The 20,939-nt window shown below is 34.5% G+C and overlaps 2 protein-coding genes across 2 annotated transcripts; one reads left to right on the top strand and one right to left on the bottom strand.

The window, feature by feature from the left end:
- The first annotated feature begins 3,242 nt into the window (after positions 1-3,242).
- On the top strand, positions 3,243-15,926 carry LOC111375918 (vesicle-fusing ATPase). The gene is made up of 21 exons (XM_022998836.1): positions 3,243-3,551; positions 4,159-4,254; positions 4,350-4,428; positions 4,629-4,679; positions 5,773-5,943; positions 6,046-6,200; positions 6,333-6,441; positions 7,187-7,286; positions 7,363-7,418; positions 8,028-8,093; positions 8,213-8,295; positions 8,474-8,607; positions 10,924-11,134; positions 11,815-11,946; positions 12,020-12,080; positions 12,190-12,249; positions 12,594-12,652; positions 12,736-12,823; positions 14,380-14,502; positions 15,222-15,287; positions 15,519-15,926. The coding sequence occupies exons 1-21, from the start codon at positions 3,388-3,390 to the stop codon at positions 15,660-15,662; spliced, it is 2,208 nt and encodes a 735-aa protein (XP_022854604.1). The 5' UTR covers positions 3,243-3,387; the 3' UTR covers positions 15,663-15,926.
- Positions 15,927-16,053: 127 nt separating this feature from the next.
- Positions 16,054-19,886, bottom strand: LOC111375919 (cytochrome c oxidase copper chaperone 2-like). Its single transcript, XM_022998837.1, has one exon. It carries the CDS (start codon positions 16,533-16,535, stop codon positions 16,299-16,301), a length of 237 nt encoding a protein of 78 aa, XP_022854605.1. The 5' UTR covers positions 16,536-19,886; the 3' UTR covers positions 16,054-16,298.
- Positions 19,887-20,939: the final 1,053 nt, after the last annotated feature.

Here is a 20,939-nt window from a genome sequence, read left to right as displayed (position 1 = left end):
GGAGATCGATTTATATCAAATTTTATTCAATAAGTCCCGAGGTTGATGGAAGAATATACTATCCTGCTGAACATATTATCACAATTGGATATGTTGGCCGAGATTTTCAGATTGAAGTTGGCCGAAATAATAAACCATTGCCAAAAATCAATAGATCATGGATAAAATCCCGGAGAGTTTTGGGGATGAAAGTTCTTTACAACATTGCAAAGAACTTATATGATAAAAAATTCAGATGCTTGTGTCAATATGAAGAATGGACACTTCTTACGAATAATGGAAAAGAAAAATTTACTATTTTGAAAGAATATATCCAGAAATTTGATACTCATCAAATTAATGAAAGTCCTACAACAATCCAAGAATCGTGCATATTGAGGGAGTGCCCCACATGCAGACAAGATTAAAAAGATTGACAAAAGATGAATGGAAGGGGACCTACCACTACCAAAGCATCTAACCAACTGCATATGGAGCTAAAGATGGAGAGACAATAATAGAGGAAAAGATGCCCCTTTGATGAAAAAGCAAAAAATGCATGTGAAAATGTAGACCCCAGGAGGAAAAGAATAGAGAGGCATGTGAGCCTTTTCAAATTCTGATGTATGCAATGATATATTAGATCAATAATAGTAAGTTTGAGTCATCTATAAATAGAGGTTTTCGGGGAAAGAATGAATCATCTTGAGTTAGAAACCATTCGCTTTCCTTAAGCTTTCTTTAAAATCAGTTTTTCTGGAAACCCCTTGTATACAATAAAAATCTTGTATAAATCATTATAGAAATAAAATCTCAATCTTTTGATATCAGAAAAATATGAGTTTCTAAACTTCCTATCCCAATAAGATCCTTATTCTTAATTCTAAGAAAAGATACAGTAAGGGTAAGAAACTGAAATAGCAGAATTCCCATTAAGGCAAAAGGCTGTTTGAGGGAGCAGTTTGCAGATTCAGAGCCTGAAGGTCACTCAATTCTAAAAATACAGATTTAAAATCATAAGTAAGGTAAAATTATTGTCTTTGTTAAATTTAGAAAGAATTCTTCTAATATCTTAAAAGAATCGTAGAGATTATAACTTTTCATGTTTGCAAAAAACTTATCTATCATATTATTATTATTCATAAAGCTTGTAAGGAATTATCTAAATGATGCCAGGCTATACAATTAAAGGATTAGATAATCTTTTAGAAAGACTATTAGAAAAGATAAAAAATATTTTTTCTCAACTAGAAACTATGAATATATCATCTAAGGAATATGATAATCTTAAAGAATTATATGACAATTATATTACAGATTATGCTAATTTATTAGATCAAAGGATGGAACTATATATTAAAATTCGAAATGAGAGAAATAGAAGAAGTTTGGAATTACTCCAATAAATTAGGATATTTTGTGCAAAATATGGCAAGCCATTTCATTAAGGGTATTATAGACATTTTGACAAGAATGAATAGCGATAGACCATTTAGAAAAACCCCCCCTCTACATTTGAAAAGGCACTCAGTCTTTACCCATACAAACAAATAACTCCATCTCTTACACACACAATTATATACAATCTTTCTCTCAACCCCGCCCCGTCCTACCATACCTTGACCACCGCAAGAAGGAAGTGGGAGATCCAAACTCTGTGTTGTTTATATGGGCTCGATCAATTGCAGTGAGGTAAGTCGCACATCACTAATTTATATTCACGGATCATACTTCATAAATCACCACAACCTCACTAGCATCGACATCGGCACTACAATTTTGCAAATCAACAACCACCTCCACCACCAACACTGCACCGCAACCATGACTATTATACCTCCACCACCATTTGAAACAGCAAACAAACAAAAAAACTACCAACAACCAAAACAACCAAGCAAACCACCAAAACAATATTGCTATAGAGCCGCGCTGCTATCGCATGGATCTCGGACAACGACGCTATAAAGGGCTGCGGGGTGCTGGTAGCACTGCTGCATGGCAATTGAAGATCGCCTCGGCTCTCTTAGCAAAGAGCGTCACTGCACAGAAGCACTCATCACTGTGAGATCGATGGTATGTCCAACCCCATCCATGTGCCCTAAGACTTAAAGAGACATAAAAATTTTTAATTGAATACATCACAATTTTATAAACTTTTATAAAAGCCTTTAGGATACTAACTTTTAAGCATAAAGTATTAAAATAAAATCTCAAAATTCATCTATCATTAATTCCAAGATTTTGGGAGATTTTCACAAAAAAAAGAAAAGAAAAGAAATTAATATGTATTTTTTCTTTCAATAATTCTCTTTCATTTTCCCTTATACAAATATTAGAGTTATGATTAAAATTATATTTTTTACTAGTTATATATGTTTCTATTTTAGTTTTCTCTCTCTTATTTATCTCTATTTTCTATGAAATAATAAATCGCATTCTTATAAAAAAATTTTCATTCATGTTTTATGAAAAAGATTATAAAATGTTATATAGCCCCTTTTTAATTCTCATTCTTTGGTCATAAAAATAAAAAATATGATCGTTATACATCACATCAAGTTATTATATTTGATTTTTTATCTCTTATATGGGTCACCGTAACGGCTATATTTTTCTTTCTCATTCTTAGAAAAATGAGAATCAAACGGTGCCATAGACTAATTTATAATTAAATTTAAATATATTAATTTTTTATTATTCTTTAAAGGTATGATATATTAATAATATTTTTATTTTTGGTTATTATTTATTTAATTAAGATCTTACATTTTTATTATTTTAAAAATATTTTTAATATACGCATTGGGAACGGGAAAAATGGAAGGAAAATTGGAATTGTGGAAAAATTACCTCATATATGAAAATTTTATATTATTACACTAGTACACGTGAAATTTATTTTAAACGAATGTTTTCAAAATCTTTTGAATTTTCCAAAAATTTATAAATTTTCTAAAATAAAAGTATATGAAAGTCTAGAAAATAATTCCACTAATTCTATATGAAGCTATATAAAATTCACGAAATTTATGAAAATCATCACTCTAAAAAGTTCACATCTTAAATTCCCAATTAAATACACCTTCTAATTTACCCAAACCGAACCAGTCGATTTCAGAACGGGTTGAGCTGAAAACTGATCAAACCCCTAGTTTGATCAAGTAGTGTAAATTTTAATTAATTCAAAAAGAAAAAAAGAAGTTAATTTTTAGTAAAAATATTTAAGGAGATTATAATGTTGGTCATTTTTTTTTTTTCCTTTTACAGGGCATTTCGAAAAATTGCTGGCGAAACCCCCTTCAACAATTTATTTCCTCCAAGGTTTACGATCAGTTTTGAGAAAAAAATTTCCACTTGATTTTATACATATAGATCTCTCAAGCGAAATCGAGCTGAGGCTAGAAAATGGCCGGAAGATCATCAACGATGATCGTGACGAACACTCCGGCGAAAGATCTCGTCAACACCAATTTCGCTTACGTCTCACCCGCCGATTTCCGCAATTTTCTTGTTCCTGGATCCAGACTCGCCTTCGCTCTTATCGCCGATTCGTTCGTTCTTTCCGTCGCATATCCTTTTGCTGCTGCTTAGCTTTTTTCCACGCAACATGCGATCACATTTTTTCAGATGTTATAGCGTTGTGTTATAATGTTTAGGAATGGACCTATTTGAGGTTTCTAAACTAAGTAGCAAAATTTGTGGTATGGTGAATGATGTGAAATTGTTGAAAATGTAGGCTGATTTTTAATTTTGTTTGAGATGGGGAATCAGTTGTTTTAAGACGACTCATTTGGATGAAGTATTGTTTGAAAGATTTGGTTTTGGAGATGATAATCCCCGTTGGAATGTTGGAGATTTGAGTGAATCCACATTTACTTTTGTTTAAACTTACGCTGACCTTCCTAGTTAATTTGAATTCGTTGATTAATGACTTACTCTATCCAGTCAAGAAATCACCTATCGCTCGTATTACTCTAAGATTGAATATTGAATCATGAGATGTGCGAAATTTTTTGATCCATAGGCTCTTCATGCTTTATTATTGTTTAAGGAGTACATATGAATTGCTTTTTCTCAGGGTATACTTTTGCATATAGCTAAGTTGTAATCTGAATATTTGACGATGGATTATTAAGATTCAGCTTAATGTTTTGTAATGCCTTAACCATGGTGTACTGGCCATGAAGCTATTCCTGGCGGCCGTATTGCACTTAATGCCATTCATCGTCGCCAGGCTAAAGTGTCTACTGATGACCTAGTATCTGTCAACAGGTTTGATGTTTCAATTTCTTATGTGTAATTGTTAATTTTTAATATTGTTTCATCACCTCATCCATGCCTTTGTGGCAATCTATTACTGATTGTAGATTCTCACCACCTGAAAATTACAATCTTGCTTTGCTTACTCTCGAGTTGGAGTTTGTGAAAAAAGGGAAAGATGAACAGGTAAAATCTTTGACTCCTGGATCCTATCTGTCTGTCATAACATTTCCAATTGATTGCATATCATTTATGATGAGAACGTTGCTTAAAAAATTTGGTATCACATACCATTGTGGCATATGCTTATCAATTATGATGAAGAGTTCATTTACCCTTGTGCTTTTTGTCCAATCAACTTGACACAGAGTATGTTACCTTTGTAGGTGGATGCCGTTCTTTTGTCTCAGCAAATTCGGAAGAGATATATCAACCAGGTGAGCGCTGCATCTTTCTCTCTCTCTCTGTAGCCTTATAGAAGTTTGTGTGAAATTGCCAATTGCATAGATGTTTTTCCAAGGTTGTTCCTAGCATTCCAACACTTCAGCTGATCTGCAAAGCTTTTCGCTTATGGCAGAGATAGAACAAAAGAGCTAATGCCTATTATTACATGAATCAAGTGTTAAGTATGTATAGTATTCTACAATATTAAGATTTGACCGAACTATTTCGTTCTTTCCATTGATATGCATTCTTGTAGGCAGTTCTTTACTTAAATAGCCTCCTAGCATTCCAACACTTGAACCATAAGGCTTTTTGCTTATGGTAGGGATTGGAGAAGAAACTAGTGCCTATATTTGGTTGCATGGATCTAACATGAATCAAATGCTATGTATATAACTTCCAACAAGATTAAGATTTTACTGAAATATTTATTTCATTTTTATTCACAATGTATTCCCATTTGCAACTACTAGAACACCATTGCTCCTTATTGATCTAGATCTCTTGTTTCGGTTTATTCTGAAACTTGAGAAGTTTTTGAGGACCATTGCTCTCGGAATATTATGTCACGTTTCATGTGATTTTCATCCTCCCTTCATCCAAGAAACAGAAGGAACTGTACCAACTTAGGATTCTTGCCATATTTTAGAAATTTGAGGTGTCATTGATGATAAATCTTCTGTTATCATGTTTTGCCTTCTAACTTTTGGGATATAAAACATAAAGGTAAGTTTTTAACAATATGAAGGGCACGAACTCCGGTTCCAACTCTTCAATCATTTGATTCGTCCATTAGTCACAGCTGTTTTCATGACTGTATGAAAGTGTCAAAAGCATTTATTTTGGTGTGTAACTCCTTTTCAAGATCAGTTTAAGAGTCAAGCACCATTCGGTTTCTTACTCTCTTACTCAAACACAAAGAAAGGTCCCTGTGTTCTCACAGACATGTCTTGAGATTTTGTTAAAGAACTTTTTTATATTTTTAGGGAATGACTATATTCACTCTTGAAACTGTTTGACTGCTCTGTTTTTCTAGTTGTGACTGGAATGCATTTTGGTTGACATAGCAAACATGCTCTTATGCAGATTATGACGACTGGTCAAAAGGTAACATTTGAGTATCATGGCAATGGATACATCTTCACAGTCAATCAGGCAAGTATGGAGGAACAAGAAAAATCAAACAGTATTGAAAGAGGGATGATATCAGATGATACATATATTGTTTTTGAAGCATCAAGCTCAAGCGGAATAAAGGTTCAGTCCTTTTTCAGTTTTGGGCAATATATGGCTATAAGTATATGTCATATAGTGCTAAACAGAGAAACTTATCCTGTGATTTTTACTGAGTTAATGCAGATTGTCAACCAGCGTGAAGCTGCTAGCAGCAACATCTTTAGGCAAAAAGAATTCAACCTTGAGTCTTTGGGTATAGGAGGCTTGAGCGCGGAGTTTGCTGATATTTTTCGAAGGGCTTTTGCCTCGAGAGTTTTCCCTCCACATGTAACCTCTAAGTATGTCTACATTTTCTGAAGTTTTGTGATTATAATGTTTTGAGTATGATCTCCACTGTTGTAAACAAAATTTGTCAATTTACAATTTGTTCACTTGCTTCCTTGGCTAACTTAAATATACTAATTTTTTAGACTGGGAATCAAACACGTTAAGGGAATGCTGCTCTTTGGACCCCCCGGTACTGGGAAGACTTTAATGGCTCGCCAGATTGGAAAAATGTTAAACGGGAAGGATCCGAAGGTACATAGATGAATATTTGTTTCAAAGATGCTGCTATATTTTATTTTGAGATATTAATCGCTCAATTGCAGATGTAAGATTGTTTTCCTCCCCATCTTACTAAGTTCATTCTGAAAGTGTTTTGATATTTATGAACATTTTGTATTTAGTTGAGTTTCACATACAGATAGAGAGTGATCTGTTGAGAGGTTTGGAAATCTATGATGTAACTAATTAAGTGCACATTATCAGTCCCATTGGTGGTCCTAATAAAGTAAGAATAAGCGATAAGAGGATGAAGGACCAACAAAAATGCTTGGAAGTTGTTGAATAGAGAATCCGATGTCTCAGTTTTAATAACGAGTTCCACTTTTTACATCAAAACTGAAAGTTTCTCCTTTAGTACATGTATGGAATCCAATTAGTACACTATTTGCTTTTATCTAGAATTGTACATGTACAGCCTTGCTTAGTTTTGTTTATACTGCAAATTCTCTCTCTATATTACGGCTTATATTTAACATATTATGCTTGCTTTACCGATGAAGCAAACATTTTTATGGGATACTGATTCAATTAATATGGTGCATCTGTTGTGTGGTATGTGAAGAATATTTGATGTCCTTTGGTACTTTGTGATTATGATATTTAGAGGTTCCCATTGCCTGGTTTGTTTACATTTGGAGGTGAATGCTGTGCTCTTTCCTTTATTAACATCCAACTTTCTTTTTATTTTATTTTTATTTTAATGACCCTGGAATTCTAGATTGTCAATGGACCTGAAGTGTTGAGCAAATTTGTTGGGGAAACTGAGAAAAATGTGCGCGATTTATTTGCTGATGCTGAACAAGATCAAAGAACCAAAGGTAATGATCTTACAAAGAAAATTTTGCTTTCTATGTTGTGTCCTTGGCATAATTTTGTTCATCTTCATCTTTTCAGGTGACCAAAGCGATTTGCATGTTATCATATTTGATGAAATTGATGCAATCTGTAAGGTTGGACATCTGAAGTGAATTTATACCTTTTATTACATGATTGCATTTTGTTCTGTTTTTGAGGATGGCAACATTGTAGAGCGTTGTTGATATTGCGTAACCTGAGTTGATTGTGGAATGATTTAATTTCTATATTTGATAGCCAGAAAAATATGTTGTGCATCAAAAACATTACTTTTGAATGTTGGTCATTGACATTGTAGTCATAGGTCAACAATATTATTGTTTTCTTCCTTTCGTTCTTAAGTTAATGACTGCCCAACATTCAACTTAATGTTGAATTGGGATCCAAGCATTTATAAGTTCTCTTCAATTTATGCCCGAATATGTATAAGCATCCATTTACTAAGTTGAGTTCACTTGGTTTCTTTTCAGAAGTAATTTTAATAAAAGCCTCCTCTGATGCTAGTAATCTACAAGGCTTTCTAGGCATTACTGTGTTATAATTATTACGAGCAAAATCCTTCTATGGAATTGTGATTTTGCAAGCCAAATATAGCTCCTATGTAGTGTGATATTTATACAATTGTCTTCTTCCAATCAACTAGTTTTATATTGTTTAAAAAACTTGATTAAATATGCCGCTAATGCTTCCATTTGACTTTGCAGTCTAGAGGTTCTACTAGAGATGGGACTGGAGTACATGATAGTATTGTTAACCAACTCCTTACAAAGGTATATTAATGATTTCTGTTGCAGTCGGCAGGAAGATTTAGCTTGACCTGAATGCTATTTGTAGCTGGTGCACCATTTACTAATTGATGATTACAATTTTTTTTTCTTTTTTTTTTTAGATAGATGGTGTGGAGGCCTTGAATAATGTCTTACTTATTGGAATGACAAACAGGAAAGATCTGCTCGATGAAGCACTTTTGAGGTAACTATAATTTCTGTATTTAATTCATAATTTCAGTTTTTACTGCTAAAGGTGGTGTTTTTAGCCAATTAAAATTGCTCACATTTTTAAAGCGATTAATTTACAATGAGATAATATGTTTTCGATTTGATAAAATTACTGCTCTGAAAAGCAATAATATATCTTTTTCACACTTCAGGCCTGGACGCCTGGAAGTCCAAGTGGAGATAAGCCTTCCTGATGAGAATGGTCGTTTACAAATTCTCCATATTCATACAAACAAGATGAAAGAAAATTCTTTTCTTGCTCCAGATGTAAACTTGCAAGAACTTGGTATGTGATTCCCATGTTACATCATCCGTTGATGTGGTCATTAGTTACTACCTAGTTCCTAATATTTTTATATTGCTGAATCAAATTTTATGTTCTGACAATTGCAATGGATCCTGGGTGCAAAAAAAGATATTTTTATTTCTAGATTCCTATTTTAAACTGGAAAATGTTGGTTTTTCCGTTCACTTCTTTGAAGGTTACAGGGTAAAGAATGGGCCATTACTTTTTTCAAATGCTATTTATTCCCATTAGGGTTCAGAAATGGTGTGGCAAAAGAAGTTGAATATTGTAAAAACAAAAAAAAGCTAAAAAAAACTTCAGAATAATATGTAGAATAACTTGAATAATAATGAATATGAGATGTGATTACGAATAAGTCTAACATCTTATATAGGCATTGGAAAAAGTGGTAATCTCTTCATTTTAGTAGACTTTGAAAGGAATTAGAAAATTAATAACTTTCTCTTAATAAACCATATCAACTAAATAACAAAACCGATACAATTAGATAAATACCAGGAATCCTAACCACTAATAATTATTAAATCCTAAAATTAGTAGTTATAAATTTATTTCTAGTAGAATTGTCTTACATGAATGTCTTCCACTTGGGAAAAAATAAAAACTATTCCTCGAGTTTTGTTGAAAAAGAGAATTCATCAATTAGGAGGAAAATGTTCCAAAATTTATAGGGCCACCTTGTGAGGATTTCATTCTTAGCCAGGACTCGAGAAAAGTCTCTAGACACCTATTGCTGTGTTTTGAGTTGTTGAAGAGACCAACATTCATATCAGTCAAAGACTGCAAACTCTTGTCAACAGCATCTTTGAATCTATTCATCGTTCATTTTAGATTCTTGACGGATATTGGTAATCTTGTAATCCTTTAAAAATCGTTGCGAGGATGCATGCCAAGACCACCGTAGGTGGCCATCAGCCAAGGGCAAAACCTTGTTTTGATACCAATTTTGGTGCCGTAGCAGAAGTCGAATCTTGTAAAAACTAGAAAAAGCTAAAAACTAAAAAATTGCCTATAATAACTTGAATAATAATGAACGAATTGTGATTACAAACAACTTTAGTCCTCTTATGTAGGCATTGGAAGAACAGGTTATATCCTAATTCATGTGGACTAAGTCAAAGAAATTAATTTCTGAAAAGAATAAAAAAATAATAACTTACTTTCAACAAAATAACAAATTTTATACAATCCTATAATTACTAGGAATCTCATTACTAGTAATAATTAAATCCTAAAACTAGTGGTAATGATGCATTTCTAGTAGCATTGTCCAACATCATGAAGTCATGTAGCAAACACTTCTCTTGTTTAGATTGCTTTCTTCTTTATTGAAATTTATCTATATAAATCCTATATGCTTTTAGGAAATTACTTGTTCTCACATAACAAATTCACAAAAGGCATTACTAGCCTTGTCCTCATGATATGATGAATTGCTCACTTTTCACTATTTTAAAGAACTTGTAGTAACCATTAAGACATGAGAGTCATATAGAACATTTTTTTCTATTCGGAGCAAAGAAAAGAAGCAATGTATTATATATCAAAGTAAAAGATTTGTGACTCTTTTATCCAAATACTGCCATGAAAATATATGATTCTATATGTTATGTTTCCTTCAAGGGTGTCATCGCCCATGTTTGTCTGGACATAACTACATGGTTGGGAGGGATTCATGAATTCTTAAATATGTTATGGTTTTAACTTTTTGTCTTCATTTTCATGGCAAACAAATTTCGATGGAAAAAAAACCATACAAAATGGCATCTAATTATGTATAAGTTAATTATTTATCAAATATCTTCACGTAAATATTAAATTTTATGGTCAGTGCAATATATTAGACACTGATTATCTATACCCTTTCCCAGCTGAGGTCCTGAACACGCATACTTTGTGAATAGTATAATACATTTATTATTTTTTCTGGTTAAGTTTGCTGAAAAGTGAAAAGCAACCCTTGAGTGCGGTAATAGTTTAAACTCTGGGGGCTGTATATTTAATGCATGCTTTGCAAGAGTAGGCTTAGTAAAAAGTAGGTGCTTGTCCTTTAGTTGTGATCATGTTGACTTTTAACTATTACTTAGTAATATTGTTGTACCAAGCATAGATATAAATAAATACTATGAAGGGAAGCCTCTATATAATATAACCTCTAATACATGCAGACTTCTCCTTTTGTTTGTTCTGACGTAAATTTAGGAATCCAACGTGTATAAGAGGAACGTACAATATACCTCTCATAATTTTTTAATGAAATTCTTCAATTATCATTCCTTTCCCTTTTGTATGCAGCTGCTCGAACAAAAAATTATAGTGGAGCAGAACTTGAAGGCGTCGTAAAAAGTGCAGTTTCATATGCTTTAAATAGGCAACTAAGTCTGGATGATCTTAACAGAACAGTGGATGAGGAGAGCATAAAAGTGACCATGGATGATTTTTTGAATGCCCTTCAAGAAGTAATTCCAGCATTTGGAGCTTCTACTGATGACCTTGAGCGTTGCAGGTTTATTTACTCAACCAAAGGAGTTCTTTTTCTTTTATCATGAGCTCCTTTTAATTAGGAGAATTTTTAACTTAATGGTACAATAGACTTTGTATTATATTTACTATTAGTCTGTTACTGCAAGATAAATTTTACATTAACACTCTTAATACTGAGGCATGTCAATCAAATTATCACACAACCTACATATGACTTTTCATGGAATATTAACCGACGACCTTGTGATCCAATTCAAGGGCCATTTTTGATTGACCATTTCTGAGAATAGTCCAATGCCCCCGCTAAAAAATTATGTTTCTTGTATACCACTTTTGGAATAGTCAACTGTCCTCACCAGCTAAAATAATATTTCCTTTATATATTTTTCTTTTGTTTGTTTGCACTCTTTAAATCGTTCTATAGGGATTTTGAAGATTGCTTATGATTTATTATGAGCTTATTTTGCATTTTAATAAAATTTTGACATTTTTTGGTTTACGCTTCGCTTCATAAGGAAAATCACCTTGGTTCCCAATTACACCTTTTCAAACATTGGGTAGATTATGTAATATTTCTCACAATCCACCACGTGTTGTTAATTGGGCGCTTCTGCCTTCCTGTGTTTATATCCGACTACCATTAAATTTCATAATGGGCTCTTGTATCGGAAAATGAGATAATCAACTTATTATGTATTTCAGACTTAATGGTGTAGTGGAATGTGGTGAGCGGCATGACCACATATATAGAAGAACTATGCTCTTGGCTGAACAAGTTAAAGTCAGTCAAGGAAGCCCTATTGTTACTTGTCTTCTCGAAGGTCCAAGTGGCAGGTAAATATTGTCTTATTTTGGTTTCAATGTGTTAATTGCTAATAATCTTCTAAATTTTATTTGCCTGTGACAGTGGTAAGACTGCGATGGCAGCAACTGTTGGCATTGATAGCGATTTTCCATATGTCAAGATTGTAAGTGATTTTGCATGCTTATGCTGAGCGTCTACATATTTGTGTTCATTTTTTCCTCTCATATTCTTATTTTTAATATTTTCCTGATTTAAATTTTTTTGTTTGTTAGATATCTGCCGAATCGATGATTGGGCTTAGTGAAGGAAGTAAATGCGCTCAGATAGTCAAGGTTCTGAATCATAAACTTTCCTCCATTTTTTGATCTAGCAGTTCACCCTCTTTGGAAAGGATATCTTGATTCTATTTAGCCTTCTATCTTAATACATCTATATGATTCCAAAAATATCTACAGATACAATGGGCTAAGCCTTCTCTTCAATTTGGCTATTCATCTTTTTAATGTTCTCAAGTTTACCTTGTTCATCTTATGGACATTTTGTCCTTATTGAGTGCCATGAAGTGTACTCTAGAATCTTTTTACTTGATAGATATATTTTGTCACATTTAGATACATGTAACTTATATGCTCTATGTATAGAGTTGAGGTATATCACGTGATACGTTTTCTGATAGGTATTCGAGGATGCTTATAAGTCACCATTAAGCATAATTATCCTTGATGATATCGAAAGGTAGCTACTTTTGATTCTAGAAGAATATATATATATTTTTTTGTTCTTTTGCATTCTTGTCTAATCTCTGTTTGCTCATGCAGGCTATTGGAGTATGTTGCCATTGGACCCCGATTTTCAAATCTGATTTCTCAGACATTGTTGGTGCTCATGAAACGGCTTCCTCCGAAGGTAACTTCTGAATACTGAGGCTTCAGTAAAGGCTATAGTTAATTTGAATCCTTATTGAAAGGATGCTTTATGCTACTTTTTCTCTGTGATAACACCGAGTTATGTCTCAAATATTCTGAGAGTTCAAAAGTTTGGGTCATCTCTGAGGGTTAGTTATGCCAACTGACTTTAGAATACAAGAATACACTATTCACTCGATTCATTTTCCACCTGTTGATCAACAGCTGGTTGCATAGTGGATGACACTGTGACCAAATTTGAGGTAATTATGCGTTGAAAACTTGAAATTGAAACTCAGGGACTAAATTGAGACTCTGGAAAGTTTAGGGACAACAAGTGTCATTGGCCCTTAATTTGTTATTATTTTTGCTCTGGTTTTGATGCTGGAAGCAAGATGTTCTTTCTTTAGTAAATGATTTTTGTCAGAAGTGCGAAAGAGATTGTCATTTGCTTTGTGTGAAACCAACAAAATTGGTAAGATAGTTGATATTTCTTGTAAGAGGGACCTGCACAGTATGAATGATAAAGAGAAAAACAAAAAGGTACTTGAGAATGCATTTGAGCAATAATAGAATGCATGAACTGGCACGGACCTCGAAAAATTATTGAGATTGACCGACCGGGCTATTGGTTCGATTTGGAGCCGGACCGGTTATTCTCTCTAAGCCCATGCTGGACCAGCCCACTGGCCCATCCAAAAGCGGCAGGTCCAGAGCCAACCGGGTTGTTTTTAGTCTTTGATTTCTTTAAAATCAAATTCTCTGAAATTTATACAGCTTAATGGCTTGGTTTAATTGAGATGGTAATTGTTATGCCTTGATTAAATCAAGATAGCATTAAGTGCTGTCTTAATTAAATCAAGACTGACTCAGAATCAATTAATTTTCTTTGTTTTGATAGAGGCAAATGGCAATAATCAATTGGCAGAATTAATTAGTTTTGCTTCCATTGTATTATGGCTGAAATTTCTTAATGAAGGCAGGTTAATCTGATTTCTGCCTTGATTATGCATTCAAATTGGGAAGTTTACTTTTTTCCTTTAGTTTGTACATAGGCCGCAGTTAACCTTCGGGTCATACCCCAAAACCAGACCGGCCTGCCTAGGAGGGTGTGATAGCATGAGGACAGGGCCACACTGTTGCGGTCCAGTTTACAGGCTGGTCTGTAAGTGAGCGGGCCTATCTGGGCCTGGCAAAGCTCGTGGTTTGACATGTTCAGGCAATAACAAAGATATTATTACAGTTAAAGGGAATGTGTTCAGATCTAAACTGCAATCATGAAACCTTATACTAACTCTTTAGAAGACAAGTGATGACAATACGCTTTTATGAAGTTCTATGAAGTTAATAACTCTTACCTGTTCGAGCAGACTATTGTTGTAAGCATTAATTTTTAGCTTCTCTATTAGTTAATTCCGCACTTTTGGTAATTTAGGCTTATATGTTTTCCTCCTGCTTCAAGTAGGTTTAGTTACATTGTAGACTGCATCATGATATAACTCTCCTTTGCTTCTCAGCTCCTCTAATATTATTTTATTTCTTATCTAATCTTTATAGGGGAAAAAAATCCTTGTGATTGGAACTACAAGTGAGGTCAATTTCTTAGATTCAATTGGCATTCGAGATGCATTCTCTGTCACGTTCCATGTTCCAACATTAAAAACAGAAGACGCTAAAAAGGTACATTGGAGTCCTTATTCCCATTCATTTCTGCAGCTACCAATATCTGCTTTTTCTACCAGTCAAGTGCAGTTGACCTTCTTATGTGCAAAATGTAGGAAAGAGAATTTAAAATTGCCACGAGTTTGGTAACATGCTTTGAAATTGTACAATATTGAATTAAAACTGGGAGGATCGCAATTTGGTTTTTCTTACTTTCTGTACTTGATACTCAAGTTAAACTGTCTTAATCAAGTCTCTTTTCTTTCTAGTGCTACCTTTTTTGTCCTAAGGATCTTGCTTAAATGTATCGTTCTTTCTTGCTTTCATTAAAAGAAAGTAATAAGTTTGGAATTTGAAAGGTTTCATTAGCTTAAAGCTTAAGCAATGACTAAGCATGTAAACCCCATTTTGAGAATGGACAAGTGGCTTTTTGATGTAGAAATTAAGTTCATGTTCAGTGTTCTGGTCATTTGTTTCTCTCACTGGCTTCGAAGTTGTTTATCTGGTGAGTTTTCTTTTATATGTTAAATGTAATTCTTTGTGGGGTAGGGTAGTTTCTTTTATATGTTAAATGTAATTTTTAGGGTATGGTAGGGTAGGTTGTTTTCTGTTTTCGAAATCCTTCTCTTTACCTGCTCCATGTTAATTTATAATGTGCAATTCAAATTTCCTGAATCTCCTATTTGCACAACCGGAACCATACCTCTTTCTATCTAATGATTGAACTTTCATTGCAGGTGTTACAGCAACTTAATGTTTTCTCAACTGATGATGTGGATTCCGCTGCTGAGGCATTAAATGATGTAAGTGTAAAATTCAACCTCTCTTTATCTGCTCGTCCAAGCAACAAGGAGGTAATTAGACCAAAATAAAGGGAACTTGTAAGATTTTATACTGGTAGACATTAGTGAAAAAAGTTATGATAGAAAGCAACTGTCAAATAGATGTAGTCTGGCCACAAGCTTGCTATTAGAAAAATTGTATCTCTGATGGACAAGATAAATTGAGCTAATCTATTTTTGTTGATTCTCTAGATGCCTATCAAGAAGCTTTACATGGTTGTTGAAATGGCTGCTCAAGGGGAAGATGGTGGAGCAGCAGAAGCCATATATACTGGCAAAGAAAAGATCCAAATGTCACATTTCTACGATTGCCTCCAGGACGTGGTGCGATATTAGTGGGCAGCGTTTTGCCTTCCCATTACATCTAATTGCAGTTTCGCATTGTTCCTCGACACATTTTCATCTCATCCACTATGATGACCTTAGATTAGACCTAGACATGGCTTTGATGTCATTAAATATATCAGTTTTGTTGAATCTTATATTCCTTATTTTCAAATTTTTGTCTGATCGTGTCTAGTCATTTGATTGACTAGCTATACAATCTTTAGTATTTGATTCTTGAGACCTTGGATTCTATATCTATTTGTTCGTAATGCATTGATGTCGTATATGTAAAATTTTGTGTAAATTTGAGTAAAGGAAAAACTGAAGACCAATAAATATTAATAAAAATATCATATTTCAAGTTCATGCTTGAATCAAGTAATTCAGGCTATGATTCAAATGAGTGCTAACTACACGTTTTCATTTTTCCCCATAAAGAACAAATTGTAAGGTAAAAGACCTTAATATTTCCAAAAAACAATTAAAACAAACTGTTCTCGTTTTATTTATTTCTCATTCCCATTCCCAAATAAGAATTGTTTCTTTTATGTCAAACAACTTCTTGGCACCGTGTTTAGCTTTCTAGAGTTGACCACTAAATGGATTAGTAAGAATCACAAAATGTATTGTCTAATTTTCTCAATTTCAAACGTTGAAACCTTCTGACCGGAGACATCTTTTGTGAGCCTCGATCCATTTTTCACAAGCTGATTCCCCGTGCTCCACAATGCATTCATCTCTCAGCTTCTTAGTATCAGGGCAAGCACAACAGATCTTCTTCGGCTTTGAATCAGAGGCGGGTGTCACAATGCCTGAGCCTTGGTCTTTTTGCGATTGCAAAGAGACGACGGAAGAAGAGTTCTGTATTGGCAATCCACCCATTGTCAAGGTCCCTGGATGATATAGAATATCAGACACTTCTACAACACAAAAGAATAGAGAATGATGTATATAATTTAATAAAGGCAAGTATAGAGGCAAGAATCTATAATCAACATGCAGAAGACCATAAAATACTTGAATAAAAACGAAGGCCAAGAGATAGTACACATATACCACCAAGCCACCAAGAATAACATTGTCAAGCTTCAAAACATATCAGCACCAAGTGAAAATCAACAAAAGACCATCTCTCATCTCTTAAAATTTGTAAATCGAGCTTTGGATACTCTGAACTACCAGAATCCTTCAACTGGTTGTTGCTTGTAAATGAACAAATATGATGGTTGCCAAATCTACGTATTATGTACTCAAAATTAAGGCTCAGTATAGTTTGTGAGCCTTTAATTAGAAGAAAGGAATGATACCAAGAGGTGAGAGTGTTTTAAAATAAAATGTAAAACTGCTGTACTTCCATTGGGAGAGTCCAAGATCTTGGAATTTTGATTGTTTTGTTGATGTGCATAAAAAATTGAAGAAAGGGTTACAGATACATGCATTTATTTTATGTACAACAGTACGCATAGATCCAGAATTATGTTCCTGTCATTATCATTAATTTTACATTTATCTTAGACGAGGGACGGATGCACCAAAACTAACATGGCAAGTTGTGATGTCTAAGTGCTTTGGATCTTCCTTTCCCCCTTGTTATGAAGCACAAACACTCCAATTGAGGGGGCATATCCGTGTTAAAATATTTTATGAAAAGTCTAAGCTTGTCACAGCAGACGACCTTGCCCCAACATAAACTCTATATCTTTGGGGATATCTTTCCATGGTTATGGTGAAGAAGTTCTATATTTGTGCCAAGGGACCACCGGTAAATATGAGTACAGGGATGACAATATCTCTAGTGATGAGTTGGATGTTGGGAGGAAGCAGCTAGTACTTCTCCAGATCAATCTCCCGTGAATAGGCAGCCAATGTTACTCAAGTCAACCAGTCTTAGGAGATAAAGGTCCTACTGTGATTGGATCACTCAAGTCAATTACAATATCATTAATCAGACTGGGAATGGGAGTGAAAATGCTATATTAATCAGGATAGTTTTAAGAAGGCAGATTACGGCGGTCAGTTTACTACCAAATCTGGTCACACCACCTCTCAGCACGCCTTATAAAATGAGAACGAGAAATCGTCCGGTCCTGTGCCTTATCATCATTCGTGCTAAACGATTTCATCCTCCCCAAACAATCTCTCTACCCAACCAGCATTCTCCTCCGCGATAGTAGAAAAATTCAGTCCTTCTAACTCTAACCTCCACACAAACTGCTCCCAATTGAGATTCTAATACAATCTCACCATTTGGGACCCAATATCCTGTGAGTCTAAGTAACCCCATCTACCTTGAACAATGTGATAGAATTGTTGCACTTGTTAAAATTAGCGACCTTATGGAAAAATTTGGTGCATTTGTTCCCCCTTTTTCAACCACGTGACCCTAGATTTCTGGTGCCAAGCAATCTCCTCCATCTAGACCAACCTCTCCAACTCTCCCCTTAATACTTTACATCTCTTCTTCTTCACCCCAACCAACCCTTGACTCTCCTCTCGCCTATCCAACTCTTCTATGCCTGTAAGAGATTGCATTTTACGACAGTTTACATTGCCCGCTACCTCTTCATTTCACCTCTTTAAATCCCTCTTCAAAGCCTTCAACTTCTGATCCAACACATAACCGAGTGATCCCCTAACATCATAGAAAGCCCACCAAGTCCGTACTTGCTCCCAACAGCCTTCTACTATTAACCACATCTTCTCAAACCTAAAAAACCTTCTTCCACTACCCCTTGTATTCCCAGATAACAAAATAGGGAAATAATCAGAATACACCCTCCCTAATCTCCTCTGAGTGACATCTGAGTACTTAGTCTCCCAATCTCCATTAGTCAAGAACCGATCTATACGAAATAGAACAAGTTAGTCCTAATTAGATGACCAAGTAAAGTCTTCCCCAATCATAGACATATCTACCAACATGTCCTCCCTAATAAAATCTGAAAAGTCCTCCATAGCCCCTGTTAGTCTCCCGCCACTAGACCTTTCAAAAGGAAACCAAATCACATTAAAAATCATTCCCAATATACGTTGGGAGATTCCACTAAACCATCATACCAATGAACTCATCTCACAAACCCCCTCTACTCTCATCAAAGTTAGGCCATAAATTTATAAACATCTACTGGAATCTATCCCTAATATTTCTAAATGAGAACGTTATAGAGAATATCCCCACACTAACCTCCTCCATATCAAAAACTCTAGCATCCCATATGACTAGCACGCCTCCTGAAGACTAACCACAACCCTTGAGACGAACTCTAACTTAGTTTCTTGTAGGCAGACAAGGTCTGCCCTCCATCCCCTCAACAAATTTTGAATACCTAGCCTTTTTTTCAGTTTCATTAAACCCCCTCACATTCTAGCTAATGACTTTTGGGATCATTTTAACGCTCCGTCATCACTCCCCTGGTTTTGACTTTAAAGCTAACTTCACGACTCAAATTACAAATTGGGCACAAAGATAGATGTTTCATCCCTTACCTAATTGTGTATTGTGGAAAAGAAAAGTTAATTGCCATCTATTATCTATCCTGCTAAAAAATATTAACTTTATCTACTGTACTTAAAAAGTCATGATCTATGAATTATGGGATGCCAATTTTCTGTAACACTATTACATTTCTCTCCCAAGTACTCCGTAAATATGAATTGAAAAAATCAATATGAGAGTTCCTCATTGTGTCAAATGAAGAAATTTGTTAGCACAATAGTGATGAGGACATCACCTACTTCTGGGTTTTCTTCATTTATGCTTTATTAGTTTTAACTGGGCTTGTACAATAGGTTTAGCCCATACCCCTCTATGGGTTGCTTATTTCCTCTATATATGTCTTGTTAGTAAACTTTAAAACTTTAATGATGAATGATAAAAACGTAATGATTTTTGCTTGCTGATCGAGCTTATCTCCTCCTCCTTGTTTCTCCTCCAGTTTCCTTCCCCCATTTTCTCCGGTTCCTCCCTCCTTTCTTGCTTCTCTTCTTCCTTGCTTCTTCTTCTTGTTGTGGTTATCTTCTCCCGTGCTACTATCTTCTTCTCTACCGTTGCTTAAAAGTTCTCTGCTGGAATACCAACTATATCCTACGTCAAGTTGGGCACAAATAATTTGTTTGTCACTTTGAACCATGGAGCAAACTTCCCAACACCTTCAAATCCAAGATTCCAACAAATTGTGATTTGAGGTCAGTTCTAGGATAGAAGCATCTTACCTCGCTCATCTTCACTGTTATTGTATTCAATAAACAAACAGAAGAATACATTTGCAAACAAAAAGGACAAATTTCAGAAACTTAAGGAAAACATAATAAAGTGTAAAAGCATTCCTATGAAGAGAGAGAGAGAGAGAGAGACGTATGCACAACTCACAATATTTGGCAAATTAGAAAATGTAAGGGCAGAACGAAGTACAATTTAAGGGAAAGAACATACAAGAAACTTTAAAAAATTGTACTCAAAAGGATTTTTCCAGAAAAAACAATAGAAACAAAAGTACAAATTCTGCCGGTGCATAAGACAACTGCTATTTATATATTATATTTTGTTGGAAGATATATATATAATTATGCAATTGACTGACTCAGCATTTCTTTAGGGTGAATATGTGCATCATGAGCTGAGAGAGTGCAATTGTTAGGAACCTTGGTTATTTGTTGTACCTGTATTTGATTCTCACATGTATTGCACAAGATAAGATTCTTTTTTTTCTTGCTCAGCACTCCAAGTGTGTATATTAATATTGTATTGAGCTTGCTGTAGACGGTATCCAAAAATCAATATACATTTTGTTAAGTTCAGCTATTTCTTTAACTTGGTATTAGAGCAACAAAATGGCTAACACTAGATCCAATGACAGTGCACAATCAGCTCACTCGACTTCCAGCACACTGATACCTCCATTGTTGGGAGGAAATTAGATGTCCTCCTTTGGGATAAGCCTCACCCAAATCCCACCGGTGAAACTTAACAGGAACAGTTTCTTGCTATGGAAGAACATGGTTATGCCCATTATTAAAGGTCATAAACTGGAAGGTTTCATTCTAGGAACAAGGAAATGTCCTTTCAGAATTTGTGGGAACACAAACCACAGGTTTTACTAATGAAACTGTTGAATTAACACCAAATGTTGAATATGGAAGGTGGATGTCTATTGATAAACTACTGATGGGTTGGCTATATTCATCAATGACACCTGAAATCGCTATGAGAGTAATGGGTTCTTCAAACTCCTGTGATAAATGGAATGCAGTCCAAGAAAGATTTGGAATTATGAACAAGTCAAGAGT

The sequence above is a fragment of the Olea europaea genome, unplaced genomic scaffold (genome assembly GCF_002742605.1).
Source record: "Olea europaea var. sylvestris unplaced genomic scaffold, O_europaea_v1 scaffold1431, whole genome shotgun sequence".
NCBI classification, from domain to species: Eukaryota; Viridiplantae; Streptophyta; class Magnoliopsida; order Lamiales; family Oleaceae; genus Olea; species Olea europaea.
Note: the sequence above shows the minus strand (reverse complement) of the source record. Positions and strands in the feature narration are given on the sequence as shown.